The sequence below is a fragment of the Orcinus orca genome, chromosome 1 (genome assembly GCF_937001465.1).
Source record: "Orcinus orca chromosome 1, mOrcOrc1.1, whole genome shotgun sequence".
NCBI classification, from domain to species: Eukaryota; Metazoa; Chordata; class Mammalia; order Artiodactyla; family Delphinidae; genus Orcinus; species Orcinus orca.
The window spans coordinates 176,219,948-176,240,939 of record NC_064559.1 but is presented as its reverse complement, the minus strand read 5'-3'; the positions used below and the strand labels follow the sequence as shown (position 1 = coordinate 176,240,939).

Below are 20,992 nucleotides of genomic sequence, written 5' to 3'. Positions count from 1 at the left end.
GACCCTATGGTCCTGCTCTGCCTGGCCTCCACCCTGAAGCTGGCATTCCGGAGTTCTGGGGGTCTGGCTTCCCCAGCAATGCTGGAGCAGGTGTAGGATGGGCCAGGGCCTCAGGGTGGAGCAGGGCTATGTGCAGGCTGAGGCTCTGGGGCCTCCGTGTGAAGAAGGCAGGACAGGTGAGCAGGTGTCCTCAGGCACATGGAACTCAGGTCACATCCCAGCCCTGGCATTCTCTCCACACTCAACAGCACAGAATGCATGTCTGCACTCTTCTCTTAGGTCCTCAGCCAAAATGGACAGGGTGCAGCTTCCCCTCCCAATCAGCATCCAGCAGATGCCCCAGTGGGACTTGAACCTTTGTCTAAACAACTCTTCCTGGAAGCAGGCTTTTAGGAGCTACAACAATTGAAAAGCACCTCAGGGAAGGGGAGTTGCTGGACTATTTCTGGTCCAGGGTGGTGGCTGCTGGAGGAGACTCCCACGACAGAATTCTAAGTTAAAGCAGGAGGCTGAGGCCAAAGGGCAGAGGAGTAAGAGGATGGGGAAGGAAGCCAGCCCACCTCAAGGACAGGGCTCAAGGGACTCGCCCCAGGGGACCGGGCTGGTCCGGAGGGGCCCCTGGGTGCCAGGCTGCTGGGCCAGGGCCACCAGGATCGAGAGAGGGGCCTCCTTCTGGGCAGCAGTCATCCCGCCTCCCATCATCCCCACATCTCAGTTATCGCTGGATGCCCCTCTAGTCTGCTCTCAGCTCTGAAGAGGGGTTTGCCTGAGAACCAAGTGATTGTGATGGCCCACCAGTGTCTGCATTAGTGGTGATTAGTTAAAACATCAGAGTCTAAACAGTCAATTGGTTCTAATAATTAATACTATGGCTCAGCTGTGATTGAGAGAGGGTGATGGAGAGAGAGAAGAGAGATGGAAAGAGGAGAGGGAGAGAGGATTGGCAGGGGAGCCCTAGCTCTTTAACTACCATTTCATGACCCACCCCCTCTGGTCCTGACGCCCCCCCTGGTGCCAGGGCACATCTGGCTCCTGATTCTGTGCGCTCACAAGACTTTTTAATAAATTACATCACTGAGTTATCATAACCACCCTATTAATCTCCGTGTTACAGGTAAGAAGAATGAGGCACAGAAAGGTAAAAGCCAGTAGATGCTCAGTAACAACTTGGTAAATGAACAGATAAATAAATGCATGAAGTACCCAAAACTGAAAACCAAACCCAGGTTAGCCTGACTCCAAAAAGTTTGGGGGAAAAGGATTATGGAGGGAAGAATTTGCAGAGACAAAGGAAAAAAGAGAAAACACACAACCACTCTTCTCTCTCCCACCATCTCTCTCCTTATATATGCACTCCTCTCCCACACGTATTCCTCTCTGCCTCATCACAGAGATACACCTCTCTCTCTCTCTCCCTCTCTCTCTCTCTCTCTCATAGAAACCTCCATCATTCACCCCTCCCCCCATACTTCCCTCTCTCCGTGTGCCCTTGTGTCCCATGCACACTGGCCTCCGTAGTAAGTAAGCACTCAAAGAGCACTTGGGAATTGAAATAAACACACCCACCCTTTCCTCCCGCCTTCCCGCACACACCCACTCTCTTGCCCCCTCCACGAGTCAGGCCCAGAGGCCTCCAGCTGGGCTGTCTCTGGCTAGGTTTGCTAATCTTTGAACTGTCCCCAGATCTGGAAGGGCCACAGGGACTGCCCTGCCTGGCAGGGGCGGGGGCTCTAGCCCTGTCTCCTTACTTATCCTGGAGCAGGCTCAGCCTCTCCCCACCCCCTCCCCAGGTCAGGCGCAGCGGCAGAGCCAGCGAGCAGGACGGCTGTGTGTGCCTTGCTATTAATCACCCCTCCTGGTCCGCTAACGAGGCTAATGCGGTAAGTGACAATAGCCCATCTTGGTTCCTGATTTAGGGGCTCAGGACGGAAGCTGGGCTCCTGGGAGCGAAGACGTGAATTCTCCCCGACACTAAACCTTCAAATAAATCTCCAGTCAGAGAAGCCCAGGGCACTAAATCCCACGCGCCAGTAATTGAAACCCTTAGAGCTTTCCCGGGTAGGGAAATTGCTGAGAAAGAGCAACCAGGGGTTCCAGGTGGGGTGGCAGGCCAGCACAGAGGCCGCAGAGGGCCCTGCGACAGGGGAGGCTGCCGGGGACCCTCCCTGAGCACGTGGGTATCTGCCTGTCCTGGTGGGTATGTCTGTCTGTCAGTGTTTCCAGACGTGGGATTTAACTGTCTGGTGGCCACTGCCCACTCTCTTCCCACCAAGTCTATGAACACTTGGTATTTTTCTGGGGCAGCAGTTATGGAGCTTCTGTCTTTTGAGAGCCTCTGCCTTTTGAAACCCTTGCGGCCTCTGCCTCTCATTGACCCTGAAAGCCAGGCTTCATTTAAGCAAAAGGAATTTTCAACATCACCTTAATGGCCTTCCTTCCCCTCTTCTCACCTCTCTCACCCCCACCCACCCCATCTTTCCCTCCCCTTCTGGACATTCCCCTTCTGTCCCTTTAAGTCCTCCTCCCATTAACTGGGTCACTGAATCATTCAACAGTCACTACCACTCTGTGCCAGACCTTCTCCAGGGTCCTGGGTGTACCAGGATGGGTCAGATAATTTCCCTGCCCTCAAGGAGCTCAGAGTCTACCAGGAGAGACAGATGGATAAAGAAATAACTGCAATATTATCCGATGTGTGCAGTAATCGAGGTGTAGACATGTAAGAAATACGACATGAAAAAGAGGAATTCCCTATCAGGGAAAGCTTCAGAGAGGAAGTAGTGTCTGAGTGTGGTCTTAAAGAATAAACAGGAGTTACAAGTTGCCCACGGAGAGATGGATGTCATGGGCATTATTGGCAGTGAGAATTATAGGTGAACAGCTAGGTCTTGTCCAGCCATACATAGCACACAGCATTGCTGGAAGGGATATGAGACTGGAGAGAGACTGTCTGATAAGGAGTTCAGGATTTCTGCTGTGGGCTTTGGGAGCCAAGGAAGGGTCTTAAGTAGCTGAATGATAAGATCCGATTTGTGTTTTTGGAATATCCTTCTAGCTGTAGAGATAGAAATGGATTAGAGGGGAGAGAGATGCATTAGGAAACTTAAGAGTAAAGACTGGAGATGATGATGCCTGAACGAGGGCACTGCAGAAAAGAGGATGGTTCCGGGGTACTTGGGAGGTAAAAACAGCTACGATGTTGATTTACTGCATGTAGGGGCCTGAGTCTAGAGTAAGAGTCCGGATTGCTGATTTAGGGAATTCTGTGGGTGCTGGTGCCAGCCACTGAAATTGAAAAGCAGGAGGAGGGCAGGTCTAGAGGAAGGTAAGTCTTGTTTCAGGCACGTTGAGCTTGAAGAGCCTGTGGGACATCCACGTAGAGAATCTGGTGTACAGTGATACACAGGATTCAGGACTGGAGGTACAAGTTGAGGAAATGAAACCAGAGTAGAGATCACGCTGAGAGTGTGCAGAGAGGGGAGTGGATGATGGCGAGGATGACAGCTGACATCAGAGGAAGGAGAGTGGTTGAGAGCATGGGTTCCATTATAGCACTGCCTGGGTGGAAAGTCCGGCAACACCACTTACCGGGTAACCGTGGCAAGTTACAGAACTTCTTATGCCTCTGTGTCCTCATTTATAAAATGAAGGGGGTGGTGAGGAATGGCACAATGCCTGGCACACGGTAAGCATTTGATCAATGTTATCACTTCCTTTCCTCCTCAACTATTCAACTCCTACTTATCCAGCACATCTCATCTTGTGTCTCTTCCTCAGTGAAGCCTTTCTGGATTCCTCTGAGCAGGGCAGATCTCCATATTATAGGCTCCCATAACCCTGTTCACCTCTCTTTGACACAACTGCAATGTTACAGTTATTTGTAAAATTATTTTATTGCATGCTTCCTCACTGCTTTGCAGGCTCCATAAGGACATAGATTTCGTGGTATCTTTAGACCTTGGTGTAGTGCCTCACACGTGGAAAACACCCAATACATATTTATCGAATTAATAAATGAATATAGCTGCAGTTCCATCATATTTGGCAAATGATGACCATCAAGGATCTGACTGAGAGCAGATTGACTGAGAGTAGGGTGAGGGGGATGAAAATCAGACTGCAATGAGTTTATAAGTGCTTGGGAGATAAAGGAGTTTGGACAGCAAGCAAGACTCCTTGGAGCATCTTGGGTGAAAAGGGAAGTAGAAGGAAAGGGCATTAGCTACGATGCTAATGCCATAAGAAAGAGAGGGATGCATTGTTGGTACTGTTGTAACGGGGGAGACTCGAGGATGTATATGCTGATGGAGGGAAGCATGAGGAAGGAAAGGGGAGGACGCAGGAGAGAGGGGAGAACAGGACAGCTTCCCGAGGAATGTGGGCAGGAATGGGATTCTGAGTCCAGGAGAAGGGATTAAGCTAAAACAGGACGGTGAAAACCTCTTGCCCTGAAACTGGAAGAGGAAACAAGGAAGTGAGTTTGGGTCTGGAAGTTGAGGGAATTTGTGCCTAAGGACTTCAAATTTCTGAGTGAAGTAGGCAGTGACGCCACCTAGAAAGAGAGAGAGGGACAGAAGATGGGGAGGGGGACTCGAGACAGTAAAATATTATTGGATTGTCTCTGTGGGAAGGGGAGACAGAGCTGACCAAGGGCACGGAAGAGGATTGCTTAGTAGTGCTGAGATTGGAAACTATGAATTTTTATTGGCACATCTCTGCGTGGCTTTGTGATTTTCCCCAGCTGCGCTGAGTCGCCTGTGTGTCTGAGACAAAAAGGAGAATAGCTGGGTTGTAGAGAAGGCAAAGGAAGTAAAGAGGTTGAATATGTTGACAAGAGGGTGTTGCAGTGATGCGCCCTGGGGTCCAGGCTAGAATCCATGGGTAAGTGGTCTCAGGAGGTGGGAGGAGGGTAGAGAGAGAGAAGCAAGTTTGATGGGTACAAGGACATGAGAGGGCCGGGGGAGAGGGTGTTCTTTCACAGAGCAATTTAGGTTGTTGACAAGGTTCTCCAGGGGGAAGTGGAATACAGGACAAAATAACAGGAGCTGAGGAGGTCAGGGCAGTGACAGGGCTTGGGGTGACAGGTGAGTGTCAAAGTCCATGGCAGATGTGGAGAAGGGGGATAACAGTGATGAGGGATGCAGCGTGGTACTTGCGCTCAGAGCCCAGTGAGTGGAGAAGCAGTGGTCTGAAAGCGGCAGTGAGCACTAAGGAAGACACTGACCCCACCTCCTGGCCTGAGGAACCTGGAGTTGGAAGAAAAACAGCCAGCACTGGAGAGGACTGCCGGGAAGCGGTGTCTCTGGGGAATATACCAGGTTTCCGGGAAAGTGAAGAGAGGAAGTAAAGGGAGTATCCAGGGAGCGAGGATGAAGAGGATTTTATTGGCATGGTATTCAGTCCCAGAGGGCGTGATGGGAAGATGGTCAAGAGCCCCCACCCCCTCCTTTCCCAGCATCTCTCCTAGGACTGTCTGCATCTCTAGCCCACCTCCCCCACTTGACATCACTCCTCCTGTACCATCTACTCCCCAGCCCACCTCCCACATGCATGTTCCCCATCCCACCCTCACGGCCCTCCCTCCTCTTCCCATACCTCCTCCCCAGTTCTCTCCTCCCCAAACCCTCTTCCTGCCCTGCCCCACCCCAGCCGGCCTGAGTGAGCAAGAACCCCTGCACCTTCATTTCTCAGGTCACTGCTTGGCTAATGGGCTATTAATTTGCTCAATCGTCCCCTGTGAGGCAAACTCAATTTCTGCCGGCCAGTCGTCCCTCCCTGTCGACAGCGTGATTGATTGGAGGAACAGCTGTCACCGCCCGGCTGCCTGCTCCCTGCCTCCTTCCCCACAAGTGCCCGCCGCCCCTCCTCCTCGGGCCGCCACCCCGCGCCCACAGAGGCAGCGCACCCCTGCCACCTGCCCAAGGATCTGTCGCCAGCAATGAAAAATGACAGAAATATTTAAGGACAAATAAGGCTTCCCAACGCAATTGAAAATGATTACAGGCAGCTACAGATGGGGCCAATCTGATGCGCAGCAGCAAATCAAATCGAATTTCCTTATCGGTGTATTATTTTAGGCGTTATCTGGCACGTTGATGCAGTTATCAATTCAATTTCAGCCGCCGGTCCGCTGTTTACTGTCTCGGCTTTGCTGGGAAAAGGTAAACATGCTCAGCCCAGCAAATTAATTTCTGGCTGAAGCCAGAGGCTACAAAGAACTGCTCCGCAGGACTCACGGCCCCCACCTTGGCCCTGGGCTACAGTGGGCCAGGCTGGCTGGGCCTGGGGCAGGCCAGAGCTTGCCCAGAGAGCAGAAGCCCCACTAGCTGCCTGCCCCTGCCTGGCCCCATCCCCAAGCAGGATTCAGGGCTCCTAGCGGGCTGAGGTGACCGCTGTTGACTCCGCGGCTGGTGCCAGGGAGAGGTGAAGGTCTCCCATTAATTCTCAGCTAAAAATGACAAGTTCGTCTTGGACGACAATTAAATGAAGTCAGTAATTGATGCTAATTGATCTCCAGATGCAAGGGCTCCCCTCAGCCTTAGCAGCACGTGGCTGTCTTGCTCGCTCTGCCCACCCCAGCCCTTGCACACCCCCAGCCCTCCACTTCTCTCTCCTCCTCTCCTGGTCCTTGCACAACCCCCCTGGGCTCTGGGTCTCTGGACCCCAGAGGTCTGTGGGAGACAGCTGGCCAGGGCTAGGCTAGCAGGCAGTGCCCAAGGCCAAGAAGCTGGCCCACTGCCCACCCAGCCCCGCAGGCATTTGTAATCAGTGCCCCAACTTCCCCCCCATGAGCTTAGAAGGCAGGTAACGCTGCCCTCCTCGGCGCTTCAGGATTTACTGCCCACAGCTGCTGGAGGTTCCCCCTTCATTTTTATAAGCCCATAGTCAGAGCCAGCAGGGGGTAAAGCACACTTGGATTTGCTTTACACAGTCCAGTCCTAGCATTTTGGCTCCACAGCAAGGAAGACACTGGGGGAGAATGAAGTGTGTGGGGAGAGTGTCCGGGTGTACTCAGTCTACACTTGCATATATCCGTGTGCTCACATGTGTTCATCTAGATGGGAACAAATACCCACACTTGTCTGAGCACGTGTGTGTGCCAGTGCCCACACGTGTGTGTGTGTGTCCAGACATTTGAGAGGATATGTGTGCATGTCTCTATGTGGATATTGTCCTGAACTGGGCCCTTTTCTGCAGTTCATAATAAAGCCTAATCCCAGGGAACTCTGGGAAGCCCATCTGCCCTACCCACCACTGGCCTGGCCCAGCACAGGGCACTGTCTGGAAGTCATTAGCTAAGGGACGAGGGGAACTTAGCTAAGAGGAAAGAGGCTGCAGTTATGTTTGGGGCAGCCAAGGTCAATGGTGTGAGATAGCTGTGACCCCTGAAGCCCCACCAGCCTCTCAACAGTCTGGCTGGTGCACTTGGCTGGAGCAAATGCTCATGGGGCCAAGCATTTAGGGTCCACGCCCAAGACTCAGTGAGCTTGATTATGCCTTGGCCCAGAGCCCTTGGTTCCAGCTAGAGCCCAAGCGTGAGCCTAGACTACCCACAGGCTGACCTCCTCCTGGCTGTCTTGCAGATGTTTGCCATTGGCCACCCAAGAGCCATGTCTGGCTCAATCCAGGCCCCCTCTATGGCTAGAGACAGTAAACAGCACCCATCACAATAGGGGTCAGGGCACCAGCCCGGCTCCTGTTTCACAAGAACGTGGAGCTGGCAGGAGGCCATGTGGAATGGGCAATGCCTATCTGAGTCTCTGCCAGCAGAGTAGAAGGGGAAGGGAAGATGGCAAGGGCATGTGGGCGTGAACATGTCACCCCTATGAATTCTACCTGAGTGTATATGTCACGTGTCAGGGAGCCAGTGCTGTGTGAGGGGGTCCTCCTTATGCAAGGAAGAGGAGCCAGGGAAGAAGAGCATATACAGTAGGATAGATGACCAGACCAGCCCAGACCAGACCAGGGGCGAGGTAGGGGCAAGGAGCCAGAGAAAACCCCCTCAACGTCTCCCAGCTAGCATCTGCATCTTCTGGGGGTTTAGCAAGGTCAGTGATCACTTATTCATTCATTCAAGGAATATCTTTTGGTTCCTACTTTTACTACTACTATCCTCTTACTTTGGGCTATGCCCTCTGCTAGACACTGGGGCTATAGCAGTAAACAAGTTACTCCCGGACCTCAAGAAATTTACAGTCTAAAGAGAGCAACAGGCACATGATAGGCAATTATAACACCGTGTGACCAGAGGTAGCGCAAGAAGCTGTGGGAACGCAGAGGATGCACCTAGTGCAGTCTGGAGGAGTCGGGAAAGGCTCCCTGGAAGAAAGAATCCAGAGTCTTAAAGGATGAGTGAGATTTAGCCAGCCTGTGCAAATGGTCCCTGCCATATCCTTTTTGGTTGCTTGGCAAGCCCAAAGCAGAGACAGATAGGCCTGTTTGGTTCCAAGTGACTCTGGAACTGCTAAAAATGTCACCAGACCACCAGCCACTGCCCTGGGGTCTGGGCAGGAGGGTGCACAGCTGTTTTCAGGGCACCCCTGGGCACTGGCGGATAAGGATGGGCCATAGCTAAATACACGTCTCCCCTCTGCCCGCCCCACCCCCACCTCCTCGATCAGGGATGCCTATTAATCCTGACAAATGATGACTTACGAACATGTAATGCAAACTGATTCATCATACATTCAAATCCACCGCCCCGCCCCAGCGGGAGGCCCCAGCCAGACAAGTGTATTACACGGATAATGTATTTGACGTATTAATAAAACCAGCCGCATTGCTCTGGCGCGGGGACTGGGGAATGCCAATATACGATGACAGATCACATATTGATGAAATCCAGATGTTTGGAATCATAGTCTTGGGGCCTTGTTCATATTGACTGAAGGTAAAAAATGCCATCTGTCAGCATGTTAACTCTTCATGTCCCACGCTCAGCAGAGGCACCAATCACAGTTTTCTGGAGAGAAGAGAAGGAAGATGGGAATGAGTGAGAGGGCAGAGTGGTGGCTTGGATGGATGTGCTGGGGTAGATGGGTGTACTGTGGACATGATGGGTGGAAGGGACCCTTTTCATGCCTTGTGTTCTTAACCTCTCAGCAGCATGCGACCCTATCGATGATGCTCCCCCCTCCTCGAAACTCTTCCCTTCTTGGCTTTGATGACATCACCTTGTTTTCATCCTCTTCTTGGCTGTTCCTTCTTAGTCTTCAATGACTTAAACTTCCTCCACCTGTTGGAGTTACTCAGGGTTCTGTTCCAGCCTCTTCTTACTGTACACTCTGGCCCTAGGTGATCTCACCTACTCTTAACTTTTGTTAAGTATTTACCATATGCGAGACATTGTTCTAGACACAGAACATGCAGTGGTGAATGTCAGTCTTTATCTCGTCAGCGTCTCCAGTTCTCTAATTCTAGCTCTGGCTCACATATAGTGCCTACTCAGCATTTTCACAGGGTTGCCTTAACAGTTCCTCAAAGTAAGTTTATCCAAAACTGAACTCATTTTCTTCGTTACCAAGCCTACTGCTCTTCCTCCTGTTCCACAAGTCAGTAAATGGTCTAACACCTAGCCGTTGCTCAAGTCAGGCAGCTTGGAGTCATCCTTGACTCCTCTCTGTCCTTGAACCCCCATGTCCAATCCACCCGCTTCTGTTCATCTCCATCATCATCCACATCATCTCACTAGAGCAGGTCACCTTCATGTCTCACCTGAGTTAGTCAGATAACCTCCTAGATGGCCTTCCTGCACTTGATCTTGTCCCCTTAGACCATTCTCCGCTTTGCAGTTAGAATGATCCTTTTAAGATGCAAGTCTGGGACTTCCCGAATGGCGCAGTGGTTAAGAATCCGCCTACCAATGCAGGGGACATGGGTTCGAGCCCTGGTCCGGGAAGATCCCATGTGCCGCAGAGCAACTAAGCCCGTGCGCCACAACTACTGAAGCCGCGCACCTAGAGCCTGTGCTCCACAACAAGAGAAGCCACGGCAGTGAGAAGCCTGCACACCGCAACAAAGAGTAGGCCCCACTCACCACAACTAGAGAAAGCCCGCGTGCAGCAACAAAGACCCAACGCAGCCAAAAATAAATAATTTTTTTTTAAAAAAGATGCAAGTCTGATATGTCACTTCCCTGCTTAAAATTCTTCAATGGCTTCTCACTGCATGTTAAAAAATAATAATAATAAGCCAAAATCATTAACATAGTTGAAAAGTCTTCCAGGATCTGGCCTCTCTTTCGTCAGCTCTCAGTGCTCTGCCCCTCACTCTCTGCTCCAGCCATACTGGACCCTTTTCAATTCTTCACTTAGGCTTTCTCCCCTCTGTACCTTCAAACATGCTGTTTTCTATCTAGAAACAGTACTTCACCATCATTGCTTGACTGGTTCCCAGTCATTCTTCAAGCCTTTGCTTAAATGTCACTTATTTCTCCTCCCAGACCAGATGATATACTCCCATAGTTCCACGTACTTCCCTTGTTCTAAGACCACGCTGGGGATGTTTGTTGAATGTCTCTATCCACAGTTAGTTCTTAAGCTCCCTGAGGGCAGAGAGTGTGTCTGTCTGTTCATTACTGCATGGCATCCATACTGTAGCAGACCCATCTTTGGTACTCAGTTGACATTTGTCAGTGATTATTGAATCATTACCGAGGTGGGTGGATAGGTAGGTAGGTAGCTGGGTATTATGCAGTGGTTAAAAGCACTGGCTTTGGAGTCAGACAGATATGGATTTAAATCTCTGCTCTGAACCTTCCAGCTCTGTCATTTCATTGTTCTGAGCTCCGTTTTCCTCATCAGTGCGATAGAGACAGATTAATTATACCTATCTCATTGGACTGTTGTAAGGATTAAATGAGATTACATATGTGCAGCATTAAACCTACAGCCTAACATATAATAGCACTCAATAAACTCTTATTATTGTTAATGGGCAGATAATGTTTAAGTGGATGGATGGATATATTGACAAACAAACCAGTAAATAGTTATATGGGTATGGATGGATAGGAAGAAGGAACTCCATGGAAGCCAAAAGGGCCAGGGTACCTACTGAGTGGTACACAATCTTGATCATAGCAGGGAAGAAGCCTGGATACAGGGCAAGGCCAGGCTGGTGTCAGGATGGGGTAGATCCAGGCACAAACAGCAAACTGTGCTAGTGTCCTACTAGAGATAATAGTGACTCAGCACACAGCCCTGATTTAACTAGATCCTCACAAAAGTCCTGAGAGTTAGTTGTTATTATCCCTGTTTCAGACAAGAAGAAACTAAAGCTCAGACGTGTTAAATGATTTGCCTAATGTCTCACAGCTAGTAAGAGGCAACTCTGTTGAACGTTGCTTGAAGGCTCTCGGTCACCAGGAAATGGAAGCCCTTCCGTCGGGATTGCAGGAGAAAAAGGGTGGAGCGCACACATATGTACACATAAACACACATGTATACACACGTACATACTCTTGAAAGTCCCAGCCTCCGTTGCCAGTTGTCATTAGAGTTACCCTCCCCCTCATTTTAACCCTCCCCATTCTTAAGTCAGACACCAGTCAGTCAAGCTCTGCCTTTTGTGGTCCGTGGAAGAAAGATAATGAATTTGGGGTTTCCTGCTTGAATAAACAGAGAAGCAAGAATGGAACCCACAGGCAGCAGAACTGAGACAAAACCAAACAGGCCAAGCTGGAGAGGGAATCACATGTTTGGGAGTTGCAGGGCGGGATGTGGGTTAGTGATCTAGGAAGGGAGGGTTTTCCCTTTGGATGAGACCCTCATCCTCCAGGGCCCAGTTCTGCACCAGGCCTCACTATGCAAGATGGCAGAGGAGCAGCTGTGCCGGCCCTTGAGCTGCCAGTGGTCAGCAGTTCCCAACAGAGGGGCACAACAGAGGGCTGATCCTGGACCCCAGGTACCTGAGGCCTTGATCCAAGGCTTGAGGGCCGGACTAGCTGGAGCCTGGCCCAAGCCAGGGAAAAGCTACTTGGCTGCACTGCCCCTCCTCAGCAGGCCTGTCCCCCGCTGCTTACAACCGCAGGCAGTCACTTCCTGGTGGAGCCTGGCTGTTTTCTGGTGGGGAGGTATCCCGGCAGCTCAGAAAGGGGAAGGGACCCTCTGGAGGTCCCACGACTAAGGAGCCTCCAGGCAGGGCCTGACTCAGCCCTGACTCTCTGCTCTTTGAGCTGGCGGTGCCCCGTGTGAGGCCGAGGGTAGGGTCAGGCCGCTCTGCTCCCTGCTCTCCTCCTGCTTGGGTGATACCTGCGGCAGCCGGAGAGGTGGAGGTGGCAGGAGCGGCGGAGCCGGCGGCGGGGCGGCTGGAGGGAGGTGCGGTAATGAATGTGGACGGGAGGCGGAATGAGCGATCCATCTTTGCATGGGAGGGGAGGGGAGGGGAGGGGGCCGCGCGCCTTCCCCCCACACACTCACACACTCAATCAGGCGCTGTCAGACCTCCGGCCGCCTGGCATTTTGGTGAAGAATCTCTCAGCTAAAAATTGTTGTCAGTCCCATTTCCTCGTTATCAGTGCAAGGGCTGAGGCAGCGCCCGGGGATTAGCAGAAGCGGCGAGCGCCCGCACCGCCATCCACTGCCGATAACACTGGCCTCCTGCCTCACCTCCCCCATTCATCATCTTTAGCAGTGACAGCCCGTCCCAGTCGCTGTCCCCATCCCCTCATGCTTCCCACGTCTCCCCACGATGCTGCTCAGCCTGGCTCCTGACCTCCCTGGAGAGCTAGGCCTCCTGAAGAGGGACGGGATTCAACCTAGGCCCCTCGGACCTAGACCCACCTGTGGCCGAGGGCTTGGCCAGCTGTGGGGTGGGAGGGCGGGGTCAGGAGTGAGGAATGCTCTAGGAGAAGATGCCTTCTCACAGCCCGCCCCTGGTGGGCTCGGTCTGCCTACCTGCGATGCTGGCAGCGGTGTTGGAGAAGGGATTCCTGCATTAGATGGGCAGCTGGACTAAGGATTTCTGGAAGCCTCTCCAGCCTGAGATGGACTCCCAGACACTGGGAACTGTGGAAGGGAAGAGCCAAAGGATGCCTAGGAAGAGTAGGGGGTTGAAGACTTTGTTCCCACCCCTGCAAGACCACAGCCCCTTCCTTTTGGCCATCCCCAGCGGTTTTATGGCCCGTTTTATGGCCACTGTAATGGCCCAGGTCAAAAGCTTCAGGGAGCTGTATTCTGGGAATTATGCAAACGAGGAGCAGGCCCAGGGCCAGAGTATGGATTTTGTCATTAAACCTGGGCAGGCCATGTCGTTAGTGCAGTAAAACCCACGTCATGACCACAGGTCTCAATATAAAATTATAGGGAACACAGCGGGGGAGGGGAAGAAGGGGGCCCACAGCCATGCTGACACCTGCCATTCCAGCCCTTGAGAAAATGGGGGTGGGATGGAGGGCATAGTCTGCAGGGTCCCTCCGCTGATCCCTGTGAGTGCTACTCCTGAAGCTGGGAGCCAGGAAGAGGACCCTTCTCCAAAAGGGAAACTGAGGCCAACCTCAGAAAAGTAGAAGATCCCTGTCAACAAAGCAGATGAACTGAGGACAGGTATATGGGAATGCTGGTGCCTGCTCCCAGGTGTGGAGGGAGGAACCTGGGCTCTAGGAAGCCCTAAGAGCCGTACTTGGTATCCCAGGCTGAGAGGGGCTGAAATCCTGATATTTCCACCTCAGCTCCTAGCCCATGCCCTAGATCCTACTCTTTCTCCATTCTTCTCTCTTACCATTTCCCCTCTTATGCCCATATCCTTCCTCAGTGCTTGGTTATAACAGCCTTGTCAACTCTCCCTTATTCATCCTTCATGCCTGCCATCAAGCAATGCCCACCCCCCCATCCCCACCGGCTGGGTCCTACCACCATCCTCTGGCCCCTTCCTGCCCACCCCCACAAGCACCCATTCATGCCTCCCTCAGCCCTGACCAGGGCTGCACTGACTGCAATCACTGATTTTCTTTTTCAGCTTTTCCACTAGTTTGTGATCTCCTTGAGGCCAGGAATGTGTTATCTTTATCTCTGAGCAAGAGATAAAGATATCTCAGTTTCTCATAGAATAATACCTGATGTAGAATAATTGTTTGATACGTGTTTGCTGAATGAATAAATAAATGAAGCAATGAGATCAAGAGCCAAGTTCAGAGGCCCCTGTCTAGTTCTGAGCCTCAGTTTCCCCATCTGTAAAATAAAGATAATGGCCTGCAGAATTTCTAGGGCCTCACTCACCTCTGAAATTTTCTGGCTGAATAAAGTTAGAATGAGCTTAGACTCCTCATCTCCTCACTCCCAGACCGGGACCACATCTGCTTCTTTTACTCAGAGCTGCCTTCCAGCTGTCCCCTGAGCATCTGAGGCCCAGCCACCAGGGCACATGATCAGCAGAGTCCCTTCCCTTCCTCACAGACCTAGCCACACCAACTAGAGCCATCCCAACCCGACCCCGGCACACACAAAGCCTTCCCAGCTGACATCCCAGCTCTGCAAAGGTCATCTTGCTTCTGGGGCAGTTAGCTCTTCGTTCCTACCTCCCCTCCTTCCCTTCCTCTTCTCCACTGTCTCATTTCACCGTTGAGCATCTAATCTATGCCAGGTCTTTTTTCTATTGTCTATAGATTAAAAGATGGTTAAGAAATGGTCCCCACCCACAAGAAACTCACAACTCAATCATTCATTCATTCATTCCTCTGCTTCCATTCTCTGCCTGGAACTCTTTTAAGGCACATCTCAAATTTCATTTCTTTGGTTAAACCTTCTCTTTTTCCACTCCTCAAAACACACACCCAGAATGAATCACTCCCTCCTCTGAGCTCTCAGATGACCTAGTCTGGGCATCCAGGAGAGCCGTGATCACCCTCAGTCTTGTGTCAAAAGGAGGTGGGTTCTTGTGTTCAGCCTGAACTGGGAATTCCCTCAGGCATAGGGTTACTAGACTTAGCAAATAAAAATACAGGACGTCCCGGTAAATTTGAATTCTAGAAAATCGATGAATAAGTTTTAACATAAGTATATCCTGTGTAATAGTTGAGACATATTTATACGAAAAAATTATTCATTATTTATGTGAAATTCAACTGGGCATCTTGTCTTTTATCTGGCAACCCTACTGAAGCAACCATCTTAGTCATCACTGGCATGGCCCTTTATCTCTCTAAAAGCTAGTTTGACCCTCCCTAAGCACCAGAGGAAAGAAGAAGCAGGGAGAAAGATGTGGCCTTAAGCTAAAGAAGTCCTTCCTACAATCAGAGTTTATATGGATACACAGGGATGTTTCTAGATGAATAGGGTTCCTCAACACTGTGCCTGTTAGCAGAGGCCAGGGGAGCATTGGCTGGGGAGAGCGGCAAGGGAGGGAGTTTAGGTATCCCAGTGGGTGCACTAGGCAACCTGCAGGCCCCTTCCTAGCACTGTGTGCTCTGGTTACCATCAGGGACAGGGTGGGGACAGAGTTCAGGCTCCCAGTGGGCCCCCAAGTCAGCATAGCCAGTGCTAAACCCACGTGTGGTTGTGTATTGGGGGTACGCAATTTGCAGGGCATTTTGGAGGGGAAGAGCTCAGAATCTGTTATACTCACAGAGGCCAATGAGGTTATCCAAGTGAGAGAGAGTGAGACCTGAACTGGGAGAATGTAGATTCCAGGAATATTGAAGCAGAATGGAGAGGACTTGGTGGTTAAATGAATGTGGGAAGGGGAGTAAGGCCAGGGAGGGGGCCGAGGGCGAGGCGAAGGTTACTGGCTTGGGTGACCAGGTGAATGCAGGTGTCTTTCACTGAGAAGAGCACTGCTGAAGAGGGCGGGGAGGGGAAAGTGAAGAAGCTGAAGTACTCAATTCTGGATTGTAGAGTTCCAGATTTTTGTGGGACATTCAGGCATTTATGTCCATTAGGCATTTGGATATAGGGGTCTGAAGAATACGGGAGGGATCTGGCATAGAGAAATGGATTCTGGAGTCGGCAGGGCACAGGTGGGAGCGATGGCCATACGAATGAACAAGATCATCCCAAATGCAGAGGGAGGAGAGGAGAGGCCATGGAAAGAAGCATGGGGAAAAGTGAAGAACTGGGAGAGGATGCCACCCTGGCAGTCACCCAGGTCCTTTTCTGTCTTTCCCACTAAACTGTGAGCGCCTCAGTTTCAGGGACTAGATCGGATTATATTCTGTGTCCCCACCACTCTGCACCAAGCCTGGTTCAGTGAAGACATCAATGTTTGTTGAATGACTGCAGGAAAGAATCCCCTTTCTCCCTCTTTTCTTCCTTCTCCCGCTTTGGGGAGTGTGAAAGCAGTGAGGCTAAGGTAGAGCCAGAGAGGGCCCTGGATACTCTGGGTGATGGTGTGATTAAACAAGACCTGCTTCACTAACGTGTGAAATGAAGTGATCAAGGTTTGATTGCACAGAGCATTGATTGCGTCCTGATAGATTTCCGAGAGGGGCAGCTGGCTGGGGAGGTGCCGTGCACAGCCACAGCCTCTGGAACTGCAAAGCTGAGTGATGTTCATGGGCTCTGAGACCCTCAGGCTCACCCTTCCTCTAGGCCAAGAAGCCCTAGGAGGTAGCAGCCGGCTTGGGGTGGAGGACTGGGACAAGGCATTTCCCTCCACATATAGCCCGGCTTATATGTCTGTCTCTTCTTCCCTTACCAGGTAAGAAAAAGGCAGCAGCACTGTTTGATAGCCAGGCCCCTATTTGCCCCATCTGCCAGGTCCTGCTGAGGCCCAGCGAGCTGCAGGAGCATATGGAACAAGAACTGGAACAGCTGGCGCAGCTGCCTGCCAGGTAAGCCACCTGACGGGGAGCCTGCCCGCCGGAGGCCTCCACTCGGGGTTCTGGCCAACAGGTCCCAGCCTTTTGGCACAAAGCAAGGCCCTGCTGCCATTCTCCACTCTGCTTTCAATCCTCAGCTCCACCAGCTGAATGGTGCTGCCTTTCTCTTCTTGCTCTGGTTTTGGAGATGTGAGGAGAGTGGGCCTCAGCTTCAAAAGGGCACAAGAGGAGCTGGAAAGGGGAGGAGCCTCAGGGCAGGGTTACGGAAGCAGGGCCCGGGCCTGGCAGCTCCCCCAGAAGTGCAGCCTGGGGTTGCCATCCACCTTCTCTATGAATCTCAAGGTCTGAAAGGTGACAATTTTGAGAACGTGCTCAGGCGTGTCCCCCCTGCTCCACCCCACCTCCCTTGTCCCTGCCTGAAGGACTGAGCAGAGCCTCCTCCCGGGCCTTGTGGAGGAGCTATGGTTGTTAAAGGCAGCAGAGGAGGTGTGTAGCAAATTACCCCAAAGCTTAGCAGTTTAAAGCAACCATTTCATGATGCTTGTGGAATCTGTGGGGTCAGGAATTCAGACAGAGCACAGAGGGGGTGGCTTGTGTCTGCTTCATGATATCTGGGGCCCCAGCTGGGAAGACATGGTGGCTGGAAGCTGGGATCGCCTGGCTGCTTCATTCACATATCTGGTGGTTGATGTTGGCTGTCAGCTAGGACTTCAGCTGGGGCCGTAACCAAAGCACCTACACATGGCTTCTCCTTGTGGCCTGTGCTTCCTCATAGCATGGCAGCTTAGGGCTCGAAAGCAAATGTTCCAGTCAACGAGATGGAAGCTGGACCACCATTTATAACTTAGCCTCAGAAATCACTTAACATCACTTCTGCTGTCCTCTCTTGGTTTGAGGCAGTATTAGCCCACCCAGATTTTAGGGGCAAGGACATACACCCCACCTTTTGATGGAGAAGTGGCAAGCTTCTATTACAGAAGAGCATGTGGGATGGGAGACATGGTCATAGCCATCTTTGGGGGAAAGGGGAATACAGTCTGTTCCACTACTCCCAATCCCACCCCTTGTTCAGTTCAAGTCACCAGACTTGACTGATCTTCCTTCCTCTACCCTCTCACCTAATCCCCCGTGCAGGGTGTAGGGGACCAAAGGTGAATCAGAAATGGTCCCATGTAAGTTGGTGCAGCCAATATGGAAAACAGTATGGAGGTTCCTCAGAAAACTAAAAATAGAGCTACCATATGATCCAGCAATCCCACTCCTGGGCATATACCCAGCCAAAAGTGTAATTCAAAAAGATACATGCACCCCTATGTTCACAGTGGAACTATTCACAATAGCCAAAACATGGAAACAACCTAAATGTCCATCAACAGATGAATGGATAAAGAAGATGTGGTACATATATACAATGGAATACTACTCAGCCATAAAAAAACAACGAAATAATGCTGTTTGCAGCAACATGGATGGACCTAGAGATTATCATACTAAGTGAAGTCAGAAAAAGAAAGACAAATACCATATGATATCACTTATATGTGGAATCTAAAATATGGCACAAATGAACCTATCTACAAAACAGAAACAGACTCACAGACATAGAGATCAGACTTTTGGTTGCCAAGGGGGAGTGGGGGGGGAGTGGGGGAGGGAGAGGGATGGACTGGGAGTTTGGGGTTGGTAGATGCATACTATTACATTTAGAATGGATAAACAACAAGGTCCTACTGCACAGGGAACTATACCCAATCTCCTGGGATAAACCATAATGGAAAAGAATATAAAAAAACATGTCTCGGGCTTCCCTGGTGGCGCAGTGGTTGAGAGTCCGCCTGCTGATGCAGGGGACACGGGTTCGTGCCCTGGTCCGGGAAGATCCCACATGCTGTGGAGCGGCTGGGCCCGTGAGCCATGGCCGCTGAGCCTGCACGTCCAGAGCCTGTGCTCCACAACTGGAGAGGCCACAACAGTGAGAGGCCCGCGTACCGCAAAAAAAAAAAAAAAAACATGTCTCTATGTGTATAACTGAGTCACTCTGATGTACAACGGAGATTGGCACAGCATTGTAAATCAACTACACTTCCATTTAAAAAAAGAAGAAAGAAAGAAATGGTCCCACCCTCAGGAGCTCATAATAGCAGAGTAAGGAGAGCCAAGCACTAGAAACCCTGAGGGATGGAGACTGCTCTACAGGAAGAACAGGAGCTGTGGGAGCATCGAGGAGGCAGCAAACCCAGCTCGGAGCAGAGAAGGCCTCCTAAGGGAGGTGAGGCCTGGGCTGAATTTTGAAGGCCAAAATACTAGTTGCTGTGTTACAAATTCCTCCAAAAATCCATGGCTTAAAACAGCAAACACTTAATATTTTGGTTTCTGTGGGTCATCAATTCAGACACAGCTTAGTTGGGTAATTGTGGGTAGTTGGGGGTAGTTGTGGCTTCTGGCTCAGTCTCTCATGAGGCTGCAGCCAGGATGTCAGCCAAGGCTGCAGTCATCTGAAGGTTTGACGGGGGCTGCAGCATCCGTTCCCAGGTTGGCTCACTCGCATGGCTGTTGGCAGGAGGCCTCAGTTCCTCAACATGCAGGTCTCTCCACAGGGCTGCTTGAGTTTCCCTGTGACATGGCAGTTGACTTCCCACAGAGGAAGTGATCCAAGAGAAAGACTAGAGAGGAAGCCACAATGCTTTTTATGATCTAGTCTGGGAAGTCATACACTATGGCTTCTAATGTATTCTATTCTACTCACTAGAAGCAGGTCACCAAGTACAGCCCACACTCAACAGAGGAGAATCAAACACTATAAGCTGTTGAAGGAGAGAGCACCAAAGAATTTGTGGGAATACTTAAAACTACCACAGAAGACTATACTAATGATGAAAATAATAATCCTGGTGAACACCGTGTGCCAAGAACTTTATATTATGCCAACTTATTTAACCTTCACGACAACCACTGAGCTAGGTAAAAATTATTAACTCCATTTTACAGATGAGGAAACTGAGGTCAGAGAGGTTAAGTGACTTCTCTAAGGTTGCACAGCCTGTGAAGTGGTAAAGATTCAAACCCAATCAATCTGACTCTAGAGCCCATGCTTTTAACCACTCCCGCCTCCCTCACACACACATACACACACACACACACACACACACACACACACACACACACACACACGCAGGACCAGCCTAGAACAGGCAGGGAGTGAAAGAAACACTCTTCTGCAATTGAGTTCCATACCTTGGCTATCCAGGAGTGTTTCTGGGTAATTTGCTCCCAGTAGAGGACTTCTCAACAGGAACTAAGAATAGAGGCAGAGATGGAGGGACCCGCAGAGCCTTGTAATCGCAGTGCACCCCTAAGGGTCTGGAGAATGAGGGCCAAAGCTCTCTTTCTGCCTCTTCCTTGGGGGCCACGCTACAGCCTAGTCCCTGTGGCCCCATCCCTGCACTGCCCAGGGCATCCACTTCTGCCCACAGAAGTGTTCCACCCCCACCCGTGACCCTGCACCAATCACTCCTCCCTCACGTCCTCTCAGAGCATCCCCTACGTCCACACCCTTCGGCCCACGTCCATTTCCTCACCCGGAGCCTTCACATCTGCCCCGCCCCTCACCGCCATGTCTTGCGTGCCCCACTTCTGCGCCCCTCTCGTCCAGGCCCAGCCCAGCACCCCCTAACCCTTGGCACGTCCCCCCTCCTCAACCCGGTGTCTGACAGCCGGACAGCGGGATCTGCACAGCAAGTGAAATTCCCGTCGGATCGATAAAGCCGAAGCGCTGGCGGCGACGGGTCGATGGTTTTATCTGTCTCGGCCCCGCGCGCCCGGCGCGCTGACAGTCCGACCGGCCGGCAAAGGCGTTCAAGGGCAGCCGCGCCCTCCGCCCCCTCCCCTCTTCTCTCCCCCCCCACCTCACTGCAGCCGCTGCACCCACCGGACTGCAGGCTGGACCGGTCCGCCGCCGCCCTTGTGATTTATCTGGATTTTTAATTGGAAAATATTTGCGAATTAATTGATTTCAGGAACTTGCCAATTAACATTGTAATTGCGTGCGTGATAAATTCCCAAGGAGCGCGTCAGCTCCCTCCGGGCTGAGGGCCGTGGCGCCTGGGTAGCTCGGGGAAGGACCCAGCCTTGGATGCCCTTGCCCCGCCCCTGCCCGCTCTCTAGGAGGCAGGAGGGGAGAAGTGGAGGTTGGGAAGAGGATGTGGCACCCGGGCTCCCTCCCTCCTCTTCCCGCCATCA

The 20,992-nt window shown here is 51.5% G+C and overlaps 1 protein-coding gene across 3 annotated transcripts in view; it reads left to right on the top strand.

Moving 5' to 3' along the window:
- The window catches only part of RNF220 (ring finger protein 220), a 217,210-nt gene that overhangs the window by 163,571 nt on the left and 32,647 nt on the right, over window positions 1-20,992 (top strand). For all 3 annotated transcript variants that reach the window (XM_033421866.2, XM_033421865.2, XM_049697325.1), the window contains exon 2: window positions 16,633-16,765. In XM_033421866.2, coding sequence (XP_033277757.1) covers window positions 16,633-16,765 — 133 coding nt within the window. The remainder of the gene's footprint in view (window positions 1-16,632; window positions 16,766-20,992) is intronic.